The following is a 20737-nucleotide window of genomic DNA, read 5'->3' as shown; positions in this document are numbered from 1 at the left end:
TCTCTAACAAAATTTGTTGCGCTGATCTTTGTTTGGTTCAAACAAGAACATTGAGTTTGCCGGTGTTAGTCCAATCGGGCCATTCATATTTTTTGCTCATTGTAGTTTAGCCATCAAACTATCGCGTATATTTGTAGTATCAAATATCCAAACTATTGCGCTTGGTTGTGAGATTTTTACTTTGCCTTATCAATTAATGTCTAATGATATAAAAGCAAATTTCAAGATGCTGCTGGACTTGTAAATCAAATTTTAAAAGATAACAAATAGGATATTACACACTTGTCTATAACTTGCGCTTTATAATGTATAAAGTATAAACAATACTAAAATACTAAAAGCCTTGCCTATTTGTCATCTTATTTCTTGGACAGACAAGTGAGCTCTCAAAGTACAAAATTTGCCGTAAAGTCTTTCCTAATTCTATTGGATAACGATGCTTAAGATTGTTGGATTACAAGTCCGAATCACTTTCACTTGTTTCATACTCATTAGGTCTTTTAACATATTTCAACATGCTTTTTGAGATACATGAAAACATATTGCAACCGTCTAGCTCAATATTTTCGAGAGCGGGGAGAAATTCAATTGATGATGTGTATAGCTGCTCAACCGATGTTCTGCTTATAATTAAGGACTTCAAATTTTCCATTGGCTCCAAGATCTCTGGGAAGTTTCGTATACCACACCTAGATATGTTGAGTTCCTCAAGACATTTCAACTTACAAATGCTCTTTGGGATACTTGACAGCCTATAGCAACCTTTTAGTTGAATTATTTTGAGACCAGGGAGAAACTCGATTGATGATGGTAGCTCTTTAACCGCTATTCCTCTTAAATATAAGAACTTCAAATGTTCCATTGGCTCCAAGATCTCTGGGAAGTTTTCAAGTTTAGAGCACCTAGAGAGATCAAGTTCCTCGAGATATTTCAACTTACAAATGTCGTTCGGTAGACTCACGAGTCTCCCGCAACCAACCAATGATAATTTAGTTATATCCCGGGGAAGCTCAGAAAACTCGCCTAGAGATGTGCAGCCATCTAGATTAAAACTATCAGAGGCTTTCAGCTTACAACTGTTGCTTGGAAGTTTCTCAAGGTCTCTGCAAGCACTTATATTCAAGTAAGAAATATTTTCGTTAGACCAAACTCATTCAGGCAACTCCTTTATAACAGTGCCTTGTAAATCTAAGTATTGAATACTTCCTGGCATCTCTGGAAGATACTTGAGACTCATGCAGTATCCCAGATCAAGATGAGTAAGCTTGTCAAGATGTTGAAAATACGAAGGAATTTCAACCAAACTAAAACAACAATTGAGATTTATGTTCACAATTTTTAGACTCCCAGAGAGATTTGGAACTTCAGTTAGATTTGTACAGCACGACAGATTGATAACTTGTAAGTTGACAAGTATCTGCAACAAATGAAATAGAAATAGAAAGAATTAATATAATTTCTACACTTGAATTTATACAAGAATTAAAATAGGCATATAATATAATATACCTGCTCTTCTTTCCAAAGCTCCTTAGTAGCTTTGCCAAATGGCATATGAAGCTCAACTAGATTTTCCGGACAAAAATTTGACGGCAAAGATTCCAGTGGATATACCCACCATTCAAGATAACAAAGAGAATCAGGAAGGTCTAGAGAAGCGTTCAATGTGGAGCCACCACAGACAATCAGCAATCTTAGGTTAGACATCACTTTGAAGTCTGCACGTTTCAATGGTCGCACTGCAATGTAATACCAATTAAGGGATATGGCTTCAACATTTGGAGTTTCCTAACAACAAGAAGAAAGTTTAAATGTGAATATAAACATTTGGAAAAAAAGTATTTCTGATGGTAACGATGTACAAGTGTCTTAGTCTATTACATATCCAAGATATTTGGTTCATATTCCAAAGACTTCCTAACACAATAAAAATTCAATCAACTTCATCTTCATCTTTTAACAATCTAACTTCTTTCTTATAAATTAGTTTTACTTTGTTCTGTTATCATCTAAAGTTTGCAATTTTTTTTCCTAAAGAAAAGAAAAGAAAAAAAATTGAATGCATTTGGCTCTTACCATGTTACTCTTCAATACACGATAGGCATCCTCATTATTGAACAACCTATTCCGTTTACAAGGATCTTTAATACATTGTTCCTGAACAATTGTCCTTCCCATTTCTTGCATCAAATCGTGCATCTCTATGGTTTCCTTTTCCCATTTTGAATCAATTGATATGAGAGACATATCAATGAGAATTCTAATTCCGGCTGTCGCAAAAAATCCACGAACATCTAACGTCCGTTTTACCCTATCCATAGACCACCCTTTAAAAAAACATGCTATATCCAGAAATATCTCCTTCTCATTCATTTCCAATCTATCATAACTTATTCTCAACACTTTCTGGATATTTTCACTGGGATATCGTTTCAGTTTGTTGAACTCATCTTCCCAGTCTTCTTTGCTCTTGCAATTGAAGAACAATGACCCCAGAACTGTAAGAGCTAGAGGAACGCCTCTGGCATATTGCACAACATTTTCTGCCGACTCCTTATAATCTGTTCTACGAGTACTGTTATTCTTGAAAGCACGCGAACAGAAGAGCTGAAGAGCGTCATCTGGTTTTAATACCTCAACCTCGTAGATATTACCCTCTTCAACAGTTTGCCCAAGTGTACCTCTATCTCTACTTGTGATAATGATTCTACTTCCAGTGCCATACAGAAGATGATCGCCAGCTAAACATTCCAATTGCATTGAATCACTCACATCATCAAGAACAATGAGGACCTTTGTGCGACTGAGCCTTTCTCGAACATAAGTTGATCCTATGGATGAACTTTCTTCCTTTAATATCTCCTTAACAAGTGTTTTTTGCAACTCTTCTAGCCCATCTTTTTGTTCTCTCTCCCTAACATTTCCAAAAAAACAGGAGGCATCGAATTTAGAAGAGAGTCTGTGAAACACAATTTCAGCAAGGGTGGTCTTGCCAATACCACCCATGCCCCAAATACCTACAGTGATGCAACCATCCGGTGAATGAATGCTTAATAGCGATTCGATCTTCTTAATGTGGCCTTCAATTCCAACAAAGCCCTTTAAATCGTAGGATGATTCACGACACAATTGGGTCCAAATATGATTGACAACTTTCTGAATTAGATCTGCCTCCGTCCTGACGTATAGATGTATATGATTAGGTAGAAAAGCAATAGTTAGTCTTAAATACGTTTTACCAAATCTTAGCTCAAATCAAATTGTCACACGTTTAAAGAAAATTTATAACTTTCGGCAAGTTAAAGAATGAGTTGGTTACCCGGATTTGTTTGAATGATCAAACCCAGATAGACTGGCTGCAGTCGTCAAAGCATCCCTCCACTCGCGCACCTTGGTGATACTGTTATCAAAACGTTTTTCAAGTTGAGCAAATGCATCTGCATAACTGCCGTGTTGTTTTCGTAAATCAGATGGATTGATGTCATAGAATACGGGTATAACCATCCGGCCTTCTCTGTTGTTGCATTTGAGTATATGCACAAGCTCATCCAAACACCATGTGGAAGAAGCATAGTTTTGTGAGAAAATGATCACCGAAATGGTGGATTTCTCGATTGCTTCTAGAAGGGCAGGTCCGATTTCTTCTCCTCTCTGAAGTCTGTTATCGATGTAGGTTTCAATTTTCTTCTGAAGTAGGGCAGCATGAAGATGGCTGGTAAAACCGATGCGGGTGTCGTCACCTCTGAAACTGATAAACACATCATACTTTTGTCGACGTGGGGGGATATCAGCATCCTCGTCATCAGCAACAGCAGCACAATCAGCTACAGCAGAATCAACAGCAGAAGAGGAAGAAGAAGAAAATGTCAAAAACCTGCAGCACATGTAGAACAGAGTTCCGATGGCGATGGCGATGGCGATGGCGATGACGATGATGTTGAAAACTTGAATGAACGCAATCAACTCCATCTCTCAATTTCTTGGATCAGAGAGCAGAAAGAGAATCTGAACTAGAGTCGCAGCTGAGACTAGATTAGAGTTTACTACAGAAAAATTGAAATTGTAGTCTGCACAAACTTACAAAGGCTCCATGGAGGACAAAAATTGAAAATTAAATATGCTTAATTAAAAGAAAAGCATTTTATGTAAAGCATCTTTCAATAAAATGTACGCATATTCCAAGAAAGGCATCAGAGATTAAACAATAATAAACATAAAAAATATAAAGCCGAAATTGGGCACGCTTTCAGCGCAGAAACAAACTGCATTCAAACGGAAGAAAGGCTATAGTATCCCTAGTGGAGGACCTAAAAGAAAGAGAGAGAGAGAGAGAGAGAGGTGGAATTTCCTCCTCATGGAGGAGGTTTGCTAGAATGCTAGAATGCTAGTGCTAGTGGAGGACAATGGTAAATGGTCATAAATGATTGTGAATTTTCAGAATTTTTACTTCGTGTTGGTGATAGGAATGAAGATGTTATTATGGATGATCTGGTAAAACTACCTGAATGCATGGTGATACCATGGGAGAGTGAGCATTCCATTAATCAATTAATTGTCAAAATCTTCCCTGACTTAGAGGATCATATAAATGATGCAACCTACATGGTGGAAAGGGCAGTGGTAACTCCTACAAATGAAGACGTTGATATGTTGAATGAAAAGATAATCAATATGTTTCCGGGTTTAGAAGAGACAATGTATTCATTTGATTCAGTTGAGGATGACGCAAGGAATTTGTATCAGCCAGAGTTCTTGAATTCAATTTCACTTGGTGGTTTGCCTCCGCACAAGTTAACTCTGAAAAGAGGTGCTCCAATCATGCTTTTAAGAAATATTGATCCGCAATTGGGATTGTGTAATGGTACAAGATTATTATGTCGTGGTTCTTACCGAAATCTTATTGATGCTGAAATTCTAACTGGACAATTTGCCGGATCCAGAGTTTTCTTACCAAGAATCCCTCTCAAAAGTACTGATACTGCTGAGCTTCCATTTGAACTTACAAGAAAGCAATTTCCAGTGAAACTAAGTTTCTCTATCACTATAAACAAATCTCAAGGTCAGACAATACCACATGTAGGCGTTTACCTTCCAGATCATGTCTTCAGCCATGGACAATTATATGTGGCTTTATCGAGGGGGGTCTCAAAGTCAACCACAACCGTGTTAGTAAAAAGTGGCTCCATAGTAGGCCAACAAGGTGTATTTACACGAAATGTAGTATACAAAGAAGTCTTGCTTCATTCCAGCTAATTATGGTGATTCCTAATAGGTAACAGCTTTATTAACGATAACCTTTCAGTATGCATTTCTCACTTATCAATTAACTCTTTTTATTTGATTTTAAATTTTCTCACTATCGTTTGTAGATTGACAATGAAAATTTGAAGCATCAATCATGAACAAATGGGTGGAAATTGCAACATTGATGTCAATATGTAAACTTTCTTTAAAAAAAAAACAGTGACATATACACTCTATGAGTATTGTGAATAATGTACATATTGTTATGTAGGATTTATATTTTGACATTTAAATTGTTTTGTATTTTGCTACGAGTACTTACTGTTTTCATCTACTATTTTTTTTTTATTTACATATACTTGCTATCGTTCATAGGCTTTAGGTAGGAACTTGCATCTAAAATCGTATGTTGTTTGATAAGTGCATGAATAACATTTAAATCATTACTTTACACAAAGTAAAAATGAAAAACATGATAACTTTTTAGGACGTGCATGATAAAAAAAAGGTTCCTCTTTGCACAATACATTTAAAGTATATCTTGACAATTACAATGGGAAAAACTAACACAATACACCTTTAGGAGCGCGTAGCGCCCGTGATGCAAAAATGCCTCTCGCACGCACGTTAGTGCGTGCAGAGAGGCTAGTGTATATAAAGTGAGAGTCCCAGTTTGGTGAAGCATTCGATAATCCCTAAAATACCCTTACTTAATGACTCTGCGTAAATCAAGGATTTAGTACCAAAAGAAGGATAAAGAGGTAATAACATTAACTATTTGAAACCTAATGGAAAGTGAAAAGGAAGAGACAGTTGCCAGTTCAGTTATTAGTCCTACTCCAACTTCCCACGATCGAAACCAAAGAACAGTTTGACGATTCCCACGACAAAGACGAAACCAAAGAGCAGTTCAACGATTCCCATGATCTGAGTTTAGTTGAAGGTTCAACAACAACTGCCCACATACCACCGCTATATACAGATGAATATTCGAAAAGAGCCCAATTTTCGAAACCAGACTTCGGGACGTCGTCTTGGAGCCCATCCTCTTCACACCTTCGATCCCGGACGCCCACTTTCAAGAGCCCAATCTCCTGGTTGTTGCTCATCTTCCCTTCTCTCTTCCGATCGCCATATTTAAGTAAGTTTTCCATTTTGTACAAATCTCTAACCCTAACTTTCCTTTCCATTTAGCTTTCGATTTCAACCTTGGATTCAAGATTTTTTCCAATTGCAGTTTTTTTATTTGGTCCCATCATCTGCACACTTTTTTTTTTTTTTCCATCTTTCCTTATGTGTCCTTAGTAGCTTCCATCACTCTTGCTCTCTCAAAGATTGCATTGAGGCAGAACACGTACTCACTCAAAGACAATCTGGTAAGCATTTTCTTTTTATGTGATACAGTCTTAGATTTTTTGTATTTTCCTTGGTTCTTGGGGGGTTTGTTCAAGTTCTCGAGGGATTTCAAGTTTTTGGGTTGATGATTGAATTTGGAGCTTAATGTGTTTTTTTGTGGTCTTTTTTATAGAGGTAATTTCTTGGTGGGTTTTGTGTTTACTGTAGTCAATTTTGGATTTTGTAGATTGAGACAGCAAGACTGAAACTCGAAGACGAACAAGCAGAGGAGGAGGTCGGTGAAGAAAAGAGAAGCAAAAGTAAAAGGAAAAAAACGTGAGTTATTTTTTATTATTCTCCCTTTTGAAGAGCAATTTTTGGATTTTCTTTAATTTGTGTCAATCTCCATCTCTGTTCTTCCACTTCCTTTCCACCTCTGTTTGGTACTTTTTAATTTAAAAATGTATCTGTAAATTTTTTTCTGAATTGTATTTGCTTTCTGTAGTGTTTCGAATCTTCTGATTGCATCAGAAATGAATTAATATCCGCAAATTTGATTTTTCATTTGCTGGCTTTTTCTGGTAATGGGTTTTATTCATGAACATTCTCATTGCTGCAAATTTGATTAATTGTTTTTTGAACCTTTGGATGTTACCAAGATTTGATTTTTGCTAAAGGATCTGTCTAATTACATTGGTTTGTGTTTTTTTTTGGGTTGATCTTTCTTTTAATTTAATCATCTTGAAATAAAATTGGAATAACTGCATGTTTTCATTTCACAGTTTACTTTTAAGTTTTTGGATAGATTGACTTGACCTTCACATTTCTGTGAATTTTTGCGTTGGTTGGTATCCTTTCTTCCTTATCATACTAGACAAAGGGTGATGAACAAAAAGATGGTTGCATTCCGAACAAATGGGGGGAAGTTGTGTCTAAAATTACCTCTCAATATGTTTCCTTATTATTGAAGTCATGGTATTATATAGCTGCAGTTGGTTAGGTGCTTACGATCTTTTGCAGGAAACATGATAATAACTTAACTGATTTACTTCAAATGTATAAATTGTCTGTACCAATACTTGATGTGTGATAAAGTAAATATTGTTATGGAGGCTTTATATTTTGACTTTTAAGTTCTTTTGTGTTTTGGTACCAATACTTGATGTTTCAGTTGGCACCTCAGTCCTCCCCCTGAATTATTTCAGTTGACACCTCAGTCCTCCCCCTTTTTTTTATCCTACAACTTACTGTGTCGTCATGTTTTCTTTTTTCAGGCTCTTTCAATTTTTATAAAACTGATTCAAGTTATTAAAACAAATACAATTCATGTTTTGTTATGGTTTTACATACTCATTGGTTGCAGACCTATTCGTCGGAGATCGAAGAAAAGGAAAGGTGGGAAAGTCCATTCTTGCCGTAGAGCTCATGTTGGCAGTGAACCTTGAAGAAAACGAAAGGTGAGAATAGCAGAAGAGTTGGCTTTTTTCTTTTAGCACCGACTTATTTCCAAAAATTCCCCTAACCTTAATTAGCATTGGCACTTTCAAAACTTTCGGAATGTGTTTGCATTTTTTTAATGGCCTCCTATGTTATACATGCAAATAGTTATAGTTATCAGAACATCTATCTGATGTTTTACCTCATCCAACAGCTTAATTAGACTCCCACTGTTTTGGTTAGAAGTTAATTAGAAGAGTCTTCATTCCATCGACATCCTTTCCTTCACAATTTATGCTGAAAATTCATCGCACAATGTAATATGAAACGTTTAGTTGGCATGTTAACTTTCAGAAGCATGAGATGATCAACAATGAATGTGCATGATACCTTTTTTTTATCCTACTGGGTTGTCTTCATCTTCGGTCTCAAAAGCCTTCCTTAACTTTTCTTCATCTAATCTCAAAAGCCCTCCTTGCATGTTTCAGCTTTTTAGTACAGCTTTTATGTTTTGGATTTTTTTTTTTTGGCGGTTTACCACATATTTGGCTGAGTGGAAAAAAAAGTTAGTAATCATTTATGACTTCAGATTCCTTGAATGCTCAATATTTTAGTTGGTGGTGTGCTCTGTGATTTGTGTGATTCAGAGATAGTTGGAATTGATTCCTTGAATATTTTTCACTCTCTTTTTTCCAATTTTGTAATAAAGTGGTGTGCTGTGTGCCTTCTTAGTTCGATAATTAAGCTAAGTACCATTTGGAATCATGCTAAATAATTGATAGAAGCATAAACTAGATCTCATTTGGAATATATTATGAAGATTTATGCATCAATTTTGTTTGCAGACCTATTCGTCAGGCCTCAAAGAAAAGGGAAGGTGGGGAAAGTGTATTCCTGGTAATGAAAAGATAAGGGAGAGCCAGTGACAGATATTGGTGAGGATCCGATCTTTCAATTGTGTATGAATTGTTGCCTTCACTTGGTTTCTTTGAGGACTCAAAATTGTAATATGTACCTGTGTTGTTTTATACATGCGTTAAGTTCCAAATCCAAGTTCAGATGCATCTCTAGGTTCATTTCTTTCATTTTTAGAATCCTCAACTCCAAAGGTTACTGATAGGGAGCAAATAAACACTGATACACGAGTATAACTAGAAGAGGCATGAATGTAACGAAACTCCCAATGTCATATGTACCAGCCTTCTAAAAAACTCCCAATCAAACTATCTTAGTATCACACACTCCATTATAAATGCTTACAATCACAGAGTTTCGTCACATACCCTATTGATATGTTTACACCTTTACGTTTGTAAATGAATATAAATTTCCATTTTCTATTCGCATTTGAAACTGATGCTCAAAACGCTACCCAGTATCGAACTCTATCCCATATTTCATCTATTCCCACTCCCTTATAATCATAAAAAAAAAAAAAAAAATTAAACGAATTATGCTCCAACCAAATGCTTGACTTTTAAATATTTGACAATTATATAATGTCCATTTATAAATTAGAGGCATTCACATTTCCAAGTTTTTAAGTAAATCACTTCCATTAATAGGAGAGGGAAACAGCTGCAACTTGGACATTTGTTTAACGTCAAATAGGTGAAGCATCCTATACATGTTTAAGTAATACCCCTTGACGTTAAACAATTAGAGGCATTCACATTTCCAAATTATTCATTGCTGTTTGAATTTGTCATAATTAAAATCAAGTTCATTATTACCTGGTGCGTGTCCTATAACTTTGACTGAAAACTTATGAATCTGAAAATTTTGATTTAAGGACATTAAATTTTATCAACATGTATTCAGAAATGAAATTACATGTCATATTTTCAGATATTTTTAATCATTTATGTTTTCCCATTTTATCTTCGTTGTTGTTTTAAAGGAAAAATAGTAAAAATTGTATGAGAGATTACTCACATTTGTGCAAATTGGATGGAATATATGCTGCTAAATTCTTCAACGAACATGGCAATATGACAATAAGGCATGCATAACGATAACACCATTATCATAGTAAACGAAATTGATGTGTAGATAAATGTTTTTTCTTCTTCTGTTCATAGGCATCTACGTAGACTTTTTCGTGTTTATGGAATGTAACAGAATTTGTATTCAATTTAGGTTCATTTATTTTTTAATTTTTTAGATAAATTTTTCCATGGAGCGTGGCCAAAGTCGTGCAAGACAATGGCGTCAATCATTGAGTCCTGAAGAACATCAAAGATATCTAGCTCGACGACGTCTAATAACACAAGAAAAAAGACAACAAATTCCAACTCTATATGATGATCATACTATGACATCCCCAGTAACATACAACAAGAAATTCCTGGTATTTATTTCATATTCCTTTTTCTTTAACTCATGCTAATGCAAAAAAAAAAAAAAAATCTAATTTCTAATTTTTCTTTTAACTATGCAACAAGTAGGTCCCAATAATATACAAGAACGGGTTCAGTTGGCTAACTATGATGTTGAGGTCGACCCCAGTAATATAGAACAACAAATTCCTGGTATTTATTTCAATTTCTTTATTTGTATTTGTTTCACACTTAAAAAATTAGGTTATTTTTTAAGAACAAAATTTAGTGACTTGAAATCTCATTGTATTCTTTTCTTCGATACTTTCATATTGATCTCAATGTTGTAGTTATTTTTAGTGGTAGTCTTACGAAATATTAGACTCACAACTATATATATTAAATATTAAAGACAAAATTTTTAACTAATCGTATTATAATGTGGTCTATTTATTAGAACAAATTGAGCATGAAAGCGCGAATTCAAGGGTTTTGTCAGATATCACAAATCATGATGACCAAACTTCTACTAGAATGCGTACTCATATGGGACAGTTGGCACATTCAAATAGGTCACAAATATCTTATGGGATGCTCTCAATTCCTCCCCACAATGGTGAGCTTAGTATATAATTTTATCTGTATATAGATATGTGATTAGTTACAAAGAAAATTCTTATACTGAATGTTGGATATTTATGTAAAAATATCAGAAGAAGAACATGCAAATAGAACCAATTGTCATGTGCGCCAAACCAGAGGAAGAAGAAACCACAATTGTGCTAGAAATTATAATGAGAATCGGGGTATCCTAGGTTGCCAATTATCTGCTCCAACCACATGTCCGTACTGCTATGCACGATTGTTTGCTCGAGAAACTTTGAATATGTGTTGCTTGAAAGGAAGAATTGTTTTACCCCCAATACAATCCCCACCAGAAATGGTTGCTCTTTTCTCTGACCAAACAAATGAGGGTAGACACTTCAGGCAAAATATTCGAGCTTACAATCATGCATTTGCATTCACTTCAATGGGAGTACACGTGGATGAAAGAATTAATATTGGTGGTCGTGGGATTTACACATTTCGTGCTCAAGGTGCATTATATCATAAGATTGGTGGACTTTTACCAAATGAAGGGAACAGACCGCGATTTTTACAAGCTTATATATATGACACTGAGCATGAAGTTGAAAACCGAATGTGTGAAAGTGAAGTTTTAGATAGACGTGTGGTTGAAAAGATACAACATATGTTGAACAACCATAATCCTTTTGTTCATACATTGCGAAGCCTCGGACAACGCCAAGATTTGCCGAATTGCAAGTTGATCCTAAAAGAGCAACCAATAGATCGGCGTCAGTATACTCTACCATCAGCATCACAAGTTGCGGCAATTATAATAGATGGAGATAATGCCACAATTGCAAATGGAAGGGATATCGTGGTGGAGACAATTAGTGGAAGACTTTCTCACGTCCGAGACTATGTTGGATTTTATGATCCCTTACAATATCCACTATTGCTGCCTTACGGTACATATGGATGTGATGTTAACAGTCGTGATGATGGTGGAAGAGCAATAACATGTTGCGACTATTATGCTTATATGTTACAGGTTTGTACTGATAACATAATTTATTTCCCGGTATATATAGATGAATGATGATTCCTATATTAAAAGCAATATATGAAATTTGCTTTTGTAGATACGCCATAATGGATCATCACTTTTGCTTCGAGGTGGACGTCTCTTGCAACAATATGCTGTAGATAACTACATTAAAATTGAATCACAAAAACTTAGAGGGTTGCGTTCTAATCAAGCCACTGTTAGAGCGGATCTCTACAAAGGACTTGAAGACTCTCTAAATGCAGGTCAACACAATGCAGGTATATATATCGTTTCAGTCATCGTTATTTAGAAATATAACTTTGTTTAAAGTGTGTACAATATATATAGCTAATTGAAAATAAAATATTATTAGGTAGCATCGGGCGTAGAATTATTTTACCATCATCATTTGTTGGAAGCCCACGTGACATGTACCAACGATATCAAGACGCAATGACTTTGGTTCAAAGATTCGGAAAGCCAGATCTTTTTATTACCATGACATGTAACCCAAGTTGGGAAGAAATCAAAAGCGAATTACTCGCTGGACAAACTCCACAAGATCGCCCTGACTTACTCACTAGAGTATTTCGTGCAAAACTTGAGCAACTAAAAGAAGACATCATTGAAAAGGGGGTATTGGGCAGTGTTGTTGCTTACGCATACGTTATTGAGTTTCAGAAACGTGGTCTTCCACATGTGCATATGCTGGTTGTATTAGATGAAAATGATAAGATCAATAACCCAGATGAGTATGACCGAATTGTTAGAGCTGAAATACCAAATGAAGATGTAGAGCCTCAACTTTATAATGTGGTGTTAAAGCATATGATTCATGGCCCGTGTGGGATTCATAATCCTCTATCTTCATGTATGAAAAATGGGAGTTGTAAGAGAAAGTTTCCCAAACCATTTGCACCAGTCACCGTTCAAGGGAATGATTCGTATCCAATTTATCAAAGGCGAGGAAATCGATTGCCCGTCTCACTTAATCGACAAGGAAACATAATAGTTGATAATAGTTGGGTCATTCCATATAATCCATGGTTGCTGTTAAGGTATGATTGTCACATCAATGTCGAAATTTGCGCAAGCATAAAAAGTGTCAAGTACTTATATAAGTATGTTTACAAAGGCCCAGACAGAGTGACAGTTGAAGTGCAATCAGACCCTCAATACGATGAAATAAAGCAGTTTCAGGATGCAAGATGGGTTTGCGCACCAGAGGCATTATGGAAAATATTCAAGTTCATTATTAATCGAATTTATCCATCTGTTGAGCGAATGCAAATACATCTTCCTAATATTCACCAAGTTCAGTTTCGTGCCGATGAAAGCATAACAAATATTCTACATGATGAGAGTACAAGAAAGACAATGTTGACTGAATTTTTTACACTTAATCATGTGGATGCAGAAGCGCGACATTATTTATACATGGAGATACCATCACATTACAGATGGATTCAAGCTCAAAGAAAGTGGTCTAAAAGAAAGAATCGTAACAAGGTTATTGGGCGAATATATGCAGTTTCACCTGCTGAAGGCGAAAAATTTTACCTTCGGATTCTTCTTAATCATGTTAGAGGACCAACATCCTTCACAAACTTGAGAACAGTTAATGGGGTTTTGCATCCAACATTTAAGCAGGCAGCAGAACAACGAGGTTTGTTAGAAAGAGATGACAGTATTCGACAATGTTTGTTAGAGGCCTCCACAATTCAGATGCCGTCGGCTTTAAGAAGATTATTCATCACCATATTGGTATATTGTGCACCAATTGGTGTTCGAGGGTTATGGGATGAGTTCTGTCCATTTATGATGGAAGATTATGTTTCCATGACTAACATAACTCCCACACTTGCTACCAACATACTCTTGCGTGAGTTGAACATACTTTTGGTTCAATTTAACAAGAGTATAAACGAGTTTGATTTACCCCAAATGACAAGAGGAAATGAATCAAGTTCAGGAATGACGGGATGTATTGAAGATGAAATATCCATATGTATTCCACAACAAGATCTTGATGCAATTGAACGCTTAAATGATGACCAAAAAAGTGCGTTTAACATAATAATGGGTGCAGTTCAACGATCGGATAATGCAACTTTTTTTGTGGATGGTCCCGGTGGAACTGGAAAAACTTACTTATATCGCGCATTGTTAGCAAGCTTGAGAAGGTTGGGGCACATAGTATTAGCAACAGCATCATCTGGAATAGCAGCTACGATATTGCCTGGTGGGAGGACAGCACATTCTAAATTCAAGATACCACTTAGTCTCGATGCATCATCGATGTGTTCGATCGGTAAACAATCTGATTTAGCAAAGCTAATACAAAAGGCAAAGGCAATTATTTGGGATGAAGCAACAATGACGCATCGTCATGCATTTGAAGCACTCGATCGAACGTTCAGAGACTTAACAGATATTGACTTACCATTTGGGGGGAAGATAATGATATTTGGGGGAGATTTTCGACAAGTTCTTCCTGTTATCCGGAAAGGAACCAAGTCCGAACTAATCCAAGCAAGTGTTGTTAAGGCATCATTTTGGTCACAAGTAAAGATTTTAAAACTCAAACAAAACATGAGATCCATAAATGATTGTGAATTTTCAGAATTTTTACTTCGTGTTGGTGATGGGAATGAAGATGTTATTATGGATGATATGGTAAAACTACCTGAATGCATGGTGATACCATGGGAGAGTGAGCATTCCATTAATCAATTAATTGCCAAAATCTTCCCTGACTTAGAGGATCATATAAATGATGCAACCTACATGGTGGAAAGGGCAGTGGTAACTCCTACAAATGAAGACGTTGATATGTTGAATGAAAAGATAATCAATATGTTTCCGGGTTTAGAAGAGACAATGTATTCATTTGATTCAGTTGAGGATGACGCAAGGAATTTGTATCAGCCAGAGTTCTTGAATTCAATCTCACTTGGTGGTTTGCCTCCGCACAAGTTAACTCTGAAAAGAGGTGCTCCAATCATGCTTTTAAGAAATATTGATCCGCAATTGGGATTGTGTAATGGTACAAGATTATTGTGTCGTGGTTCTTACCGAAATCTTATTGATGCTGAAATTCTAACTGGACAATTTGCCGGATCCAGAGTTTTCTTACCAAGAATCCCTCTCAAAAGTACTGATACTGCTGGGCTTCCATTTGAACTTACAAGAAAGCAATTTCCAGGGAAACTAAGTTTCTCTATCACTATAAACAAATCTCAAGGTCAGACAATACCACATGTAGGCGTTTACCTTCCAGATCATGTCTTCAGCCATGGACAATTATATGTGGCTTTATCGAGGGGGGTCTCAAAGTCAACCACAACCGTGTTAGTAAAAAGTGGCTCCATAGTAGGCCAACAAGGTGTATTTACACGAAATGTAGTATACAAAGAAGTCTTGCTTCATTCCAGCTAATTATGGTGATTCCTAATAGGTAACAGCTTTATTAACGATAACCTTTCAGTATGCATTTCTCACTTATCAATTAACTCTTTTTATTTGATTTTAAATTTTCTCACTATCGTTTGTAGATTGACAATGAAAATTTGAAGCATCAATCATGAACAAATGGGTGGAAATTGCAGCATTGATGTCAATATGTAAACTTTCTTTAAAAAAAAAACAGTGACATATACACTCTATGAGTATTGTGAATAATGTACATATTGTTATGTAGGATTTATATTTTGACATTTAAATTGTTTTGTATTTTGCTACGAGTACTTACTGTTTTCATCTACTATTTTTTTTTTATTTACATATACTTGCTATCGTTCATAGGCTTTAGGTAGGAACTTGCATCTAAAATCGTATGTTGTTTGATAAGTGCATGAATAACATTTAAATCATTACTTTACACAAAGTAAAAATGAAAAACATGATAACTTTTTAGGACGTGCATGATAAAAAAAAAGGTTCCTCTTTGCACAATACATTTAAAGTATATCTTGACAATTACAATGGGAAAAACTAACACAATACACCTTTAGGAGCGCGTAGCGCCCGTGATGCAAAAATGCCTCTCGCACGCACGTTAGTGCGTGCAGAGAGGCTAGTCAGAGATTAAACAAGCGCGTTTCTTTTATTATCCCATATCTGCTCACCTTAACCGCGTCAGAATATTCCGTTAACTTAACAGAATATTCAGTCTTCTTCTCCGGTTAACCTCCAGCACCGTCACCGCCCTCCTTTGCTGTCCGCTGAAAAACTGAAAAATTTTCAAAAATTCATATCTTGCTCATTTCTCAACCATTTTCGACATACCTTATATGGAATTGAAGCTTATGAAGAGTAGAACAAGTTTATACCTTTTAAAATTGCAAAAAGTGGATGAAAATTGATTGAAAATGGCTTGGAAGCTCACGGCGCAAACTTTAATTTATCGAACTCGTGCTTTTTCACATTAGCTTGTCTTCAAACTTGTACTAGGGACCTTGGGGAGTTGTGTGGTGACTTCTAAACCTTCTAAAACCCTGTAACTCGCCCGGAAATTCGTCGGGAAAATTTCGAACCGAGTCGGAGCTTCCGAGTTCGATGTCCAAAACTCACTTGTTCTTGATTCCGTTTATATGGTTGAGTTCATAAGGATGAAAGGAGTACAATGGTGGTAATTTGAACGTTGGTTCGTCGACTTTGGTGATTTGTCTTAGGTTGCAGAGGAGAAGTGAGAGCATCGGTTTGAGGGAGAAGATGAGAGAGAGTGTGTGTGAAGAAGAGAGATGTGGAAAATAATTGAGAGAGATTGAGACAGAAAATAATTGAGAAGAAAAAGGAAAGAGAGAGGCCGCGCGGAAAAGAAACAGAAAATAATTGAGAAGAAAAAGGAAAGAGAGGGGCCACGCGGAAAAGAAAAGGAGAAAACGTGTGGGTCCTCTCTGAGATCAAGACAGAAAATAATTGAGAAGAGCGAGGGAGAAAATAAATTAATAATTGAGAAGAAAAAGGAAAGAGAAAGGAAAGAAAGAGGTCACGCGGAAAAGAAAAGGAGAAAACGTGTGGATCCTCTCTGAATTTTAAATAAAGATCACTAAAGACACGTAAAAATATTCGAAAAACGTTCTATAAAAATATAAAATACAACAAAATAAGGATGGGTGGTCATATACCTTCTCTTTTGTGTAAAATGTACCCGTTATTATTTTATTTGAAATGTACCCAATATATAAAATGTATCACCTTTTTTCCTGTAAAATGTACTAACTTTTTGTACGTACTAAAATGTATCGTATAAAATTATCAATTTTTTGTATGTAAAATATCATTAATATAAATAATAACAAATCATAGGTTTTATTTAAGTATAATTTTTTTTAATATTTTCAACAAATTATGAATTTATTTAAAATCTTATTAATATAAATAACTATAAATATTAATTTTTAATTTAAAAATTATAATAAGCTACGTAGAAATATATTATTGCATTAATTTCAAGGATTTCAGTAAAAAAACCAAACAACAAGGTTTTAATCAAAGAACGTTGATAAATAGGGATCGGATTTAAAATCATCCAAAATAAAAACAAATATGAAACTTCAAACCAGATCACCACCATCGCACCGCAACCATCCCTCTCCTCCTTCTTTCTCTCTCACCGTTCCAATTTGAACTCTGCATTTTGAACTCCTGTGTTTTAGGCGAAACCCACTTCACATTGAATATCCTTAATCCCTAACGACTTTGCTAACGAGACACTGAAACACCGTATCCCCCTCATCACCGGCATCACTAACCGCGACAATGGGTTGACAAAGGTCCCAGTCAAAGATACAAGGGAAAAGGCCTCTCTCACGAGTACATGCGCGACACGTGATTTAGAAGTTTCAGTGATTCAGCCATGGCACTTTGTGAAATTAGGGAAGGAATTGAAGGGATTTAAGAGAAGGAAGCGAAAAAGACAGACACAAAAGAGAGGGGGAAAGATAATTGACAGAGAGAGGGATCGAAAGTTCTTCATGTTTCTTTTTTTTATAAGTCTTTAATAGGTGATTTAACAATGTTTACAATTGAGTTAATGATGGACAGAACATGTGCATCTTTTCATCTTTTCTACTAATCTGATATGTGATCTCAACCTTTGAATCCCCGGAGTAATGTTCAAACGGTGCCAAACCCTAGCAGCTTGTGAACTATTTGACCTTGATCCTACCTTTCGTTAAACCATTACAAAACGAATTGTCATTAGTGAGGGTCAAATGTCGTCTGAAGAGACATTTTGATGGGTATCGGAAATTGTCCCATTGAAAATACTTTTTTTTTTCTTCAGAATAGACGTCAAAAATACTTTATTATCGACACACAAAACTTGTCATCAAAAATGGATTTTCAAAATAGCAAAATTATTTTATTTTTGACATGGAAATGTGGTCGCAAATACTTATATAGTAGTCATAATTACTTTCCAAAAGACAACATATGTTTTTTGCAATGATGTCCCAACCAAACAATTGTGTTAAAAAAAAAATTTCAAACAAAATAATCTATATTTGCTAGAGTGCACAATCGTCGCAATTACAATTTTCGACCCTAAAATACTACTCCAGTATGTCGCAAATATTATTTTCTATACAATAGGGTTATCATTAAGACAGCTTATCGAAAAAGAAAAAAAATATAATAAAAAAAGGCACTTCCAATGGGAATTGTGGTAAAAAATGAATGCTTTCTAGTAAAAATTCCACTGAGCATTGTTCAAATAATATTTTGTATTATCATTAATAAAACAAATATATATAAGATCAATGTGGTAAGGCCAATACATTCATTACAAACCTAAGATATGTGTTTGAACATACTAACACTAGTCCTCAAACTCTGAAATGCAAACTTGAATTGTTTCGAAGACGTGTTGATAAAAACATCTTCTTTTATACATACAACGCATGTAGCTCCTTCATCACTCCTCATATATCTCACTAAGCCAAAACCACATAACCACAAGTTTAATTAATTATTATACAAATATCAGAAGAAATCAAAGCATACATATGTGTGTATGGGTGAAAACAAATATCATCAAATTAAAGATGATAGGGTGCAACCAGGCCTGTCCTTGTCTATGGAATGCATCAGTTTTGGATCACAATTCTAGCACAATGAGATACACTTGTTGTAAACAAAGGAATTGGATCATCTCCGAGGCAAAACTTTGGGATCCTGCTGATCCATTAACACGGGCTATTAAATTTTGATCCAACAATTACAAACAGGATACCCCTCTAAATTTACCTAAATTTATAATACTTATAGCTGTTGGATCAAAATCCAACGGTCCGTGTTATTGGATCAGGAGGATCCTGAGGATTTTCCGCGGAGAGAATCCAATTCTGTAAACAAAAGCAAAGGCATGTTAAAATTTTTTGCATATTATTGTACTAGTAAGGGAGGAGGATTCTTTTCCCTCCTAATCTCTTTTTTCTTTCCTCCCCTCTATTTGAATGATTATGATTAAGTCACGTTAACATCTTATATTGATTGTTTATAAAAATAATAAGATAAAAAGTAAAATGAGAGAAAAAGGAGGAAAAAAATAGAAATATGAAAAGAGAAAATCCTACTTCACTAGTGAAACCTGAAAACCAGTGAAGAGAAGCGGCATCGTCCCATGGGCCCCCATGTGCATAGTACTGTCAAATGTTTCTATCGTTAGTCATCATTGTGTATTCTCCACCATGCGTAGTGGAAAATGACAGCTCCTTTCCCTATGTCTGAGCTCTCACAGCTATCAAAGTACGTTGTGTAGAGAGAGAGAGGAAGAGGGAGAGAGGGGACTTCTCATTCATGGGATTTTTGAATATGACCGACATATAAGATGCTACATTAACTATCATTATATAAATGATGAGATATATATGTTAAAAAATTAATAATTAAAAAATAAAATTTTTTATTATTTATATAAAAATACATAATGTACTATCCGTATTTCTATCACGATAAAAAATTTCTCCTCGTTCACGAGGGGCTTGGTTGGGCACCAGGAAAAGAAAAGTGACCAACCGCTACTCTCCCAAGCACCTGTTTTTTTATTTTTTATTATTTCATACCGCTTTCCTCACGCTTTCATCATGTGTTTCTTCATTATCTCATGCCGCTCCCGTCGCGCTTTCACCGCGCTCCAAGCCTCCCACAATGAATCAAACCATTTACTTGGGCACAAATTTTAAAAACTATTATCTTGTTTGGCAGCTTTGGCTGTACTAACTATTTTTGTCAGATATAACAAATAGTCATCGGATAATACTGATTAAATTAGTCGGACGTTTAGTATAATATCGGACTAATGACTGTATTATTTGCATTGTGTTTGCTATTATACCGGATAGGAAGAATCAAACTTAAAATAAAATTAAAAAAAAAAAAAACTGAAATCATCTCTTTTGTTCACCAGATCTCTCCGCCGCACCCCCCCCCCCAACTCCCTCCCTCTCTCTCCCTTCTTCCCCGACTAATTTCCGACTCCGAAGCTCTACAATCAACACCCACAGACTCAGTTTTCCTTCACTGCAATTTCAATCAAGAACCTCTCTGCAAATACACCATGTTTCTTTGCAAGACCCAGTTGTAGAAGAAGCCCAGAAACATATTAACTAAACCAAAATCCACAAACTACCAGAAGAATCATTGTCATCGATTCCTGTTCGTCGAAAAAACAAGAACAGAGGAAGGGCCAACGGTTCGACGCACGATTGGTGATTTTTTATTTTTTATTTTTTTATCTCCCCTTTGTTGCAGATTCAGAGGCAGTACTTTGTAACATATAGAA

At 35.6% G+C, this 20737-nt stretch overlaps 3 protein-coding genes and 1 long non-coding RNA gene across 5 annotated transcripts; 3 read left to right on the top strand and 1 right to left on the bottom strand.

Moving 5' to 3' along the window:
• Positions 1 to 233: 233 nt before the first annotated feature.
• Positions 234 to 16501, bottom strand: LOC103949499 (disease resistance protein Roq1-like). Of its 2 annotated transcripts, none has more exons than XM_048565886.1 (6): positions 16281 to 16501; positions 16077 to 16180; positions 3320 to 4005; positions 2077 to 3178; positions 1510 to 1788; positions 234 to 1417 (listed from the first exon to the last, which is right to left on the bottom strand). In XM_048565886.1, exons 3-6 carry the CDS (start codon positions 3967 to 3969, stop codon positions 1151 to 1153), a joined length of 2298 nt encoding a protein of 765 aa, XP_048421843.1. In that variant the 5' UTR covers positions 3970 to 4005; positions 16077 to 16180; positions 16281 to 16501; the 3' UTR covers positions 234 to 1150. The 2 variants fall into 2 exon arrangements, with proteins under 2 accessions (XP_048421843.1, XP_048421844.1); XM_048565887.1 differs by having other exon boundaries at positions 16077 to 16172.
• Positions 4411 to 5529, top strand: LOC125470340 (ATP-dependent DNA helicase PIF1-like). The gene is made up of 2 exons (XM_048569273.1): positions 4411 to 5059; positions 5516 to 5529. The coding sequence occupies exons 1-2, from the start codon at positions 4411 to 4413 to the stop codon at positions 5527 to 5529; spliced, it is 663 nt and encodes a 220-aa protein (XP_048425230.1).
• LOC125469082 lies at positions 6473 to 8037 on the top strand. Its single transcript, XR_007251369.1, has 3 exons — positions 6473 to 6620; positions 6827 to 6915; positions 7943 to 8037. It is a non-coding gene; the product is annotated as an uncharacterized LOC125469082 (long non-coding RNA).
• Positions 11275 to 16081, top strand: LOC103955241. The gene is made up of 3 exons (XM_048569267.1): positions 11275 to 11952; positions 12044 to 12227; positions 12323 to 16081. Exons 1-3 carry the CDS (start codon positions 11275 to 11277, stop codon positions 15385 to 15387), a joined length of 3927 nt encoding a protein of 1308 aa, XP_048425224.1. The 3' UTR covers positions 15388 to 16081.
• Positions 16502 to 20737: the final 4236 nt, after the last annotated feature.

The sequence above is a fragment of a genome, unplaced genomic scaffold (assembly GCF_019419815.1).
Source record: "Pyrus x bretschneideri cultivar Hongxiangsu unplaced genomic scaffold, Pyrus_bretschneideri_v1 Contig10, whole genome shotgun sequence".
Taxonomy (NCBI): Eukaryota; Viridiplantae; Streptophyta; class Magnoliopsida; order Rosales; family Rosaceae; genus Pyrus; species Pyrus x bretschneideri.
Note: the sequence above shows the minus strand (reverse complement) of the source record. Positions and strands in the feature narration are given on the sequence as shown.

Coding starts and splice junctions, on each gene's coding strand:
- LOC103949499 (XM_048565886.1), bottom strand. CDS start 3,969: ATGGAGTTGATTGCGTTCATTCAAGTTTTCAACATCATCGTCATCGCC. Junction 1,789..2,076: donor GTGTATTGAAGAGTAACATG/GTAAGAGCCAAA, acceptor TCTTGTTGTTAG/GAAACTCCAAATGTTGAAGC. Junction 1,418..1,509: donor AGCTTTGGAAAGAAGAGCAG/GTATATTATATT, acceptor CATTTGTTGCAG/ATACTTGTCAACTTACAAGT.
- LOC125470340 (XM_048569273.1), top strand. CDS start 4,411: ATGGTCATAAATGATTGTGAATTTTCAGAATTTTTACTTCGTGTTGGT.
- LOC103955241 (XM_048569267.1), top strand. CDS start 11,275: ATGGTTGCTCTTTTCTCTGACCAAACAAATGAGGGTAGACACTTCAGG. Junction 11,953..12,043: donor ATTATGCTTATATGTTACAG/GTTTGTACTGAT, acceptor TTGCTTTTGTAG/ATACGCCATAATGGATCATC. Junction 12,228..12,322: donor TGCAGGTCAACACAATGCAG/GTATATATATCG, acceptor AAATATTATTAG/GTAGCATCGGGCGTAGAATT.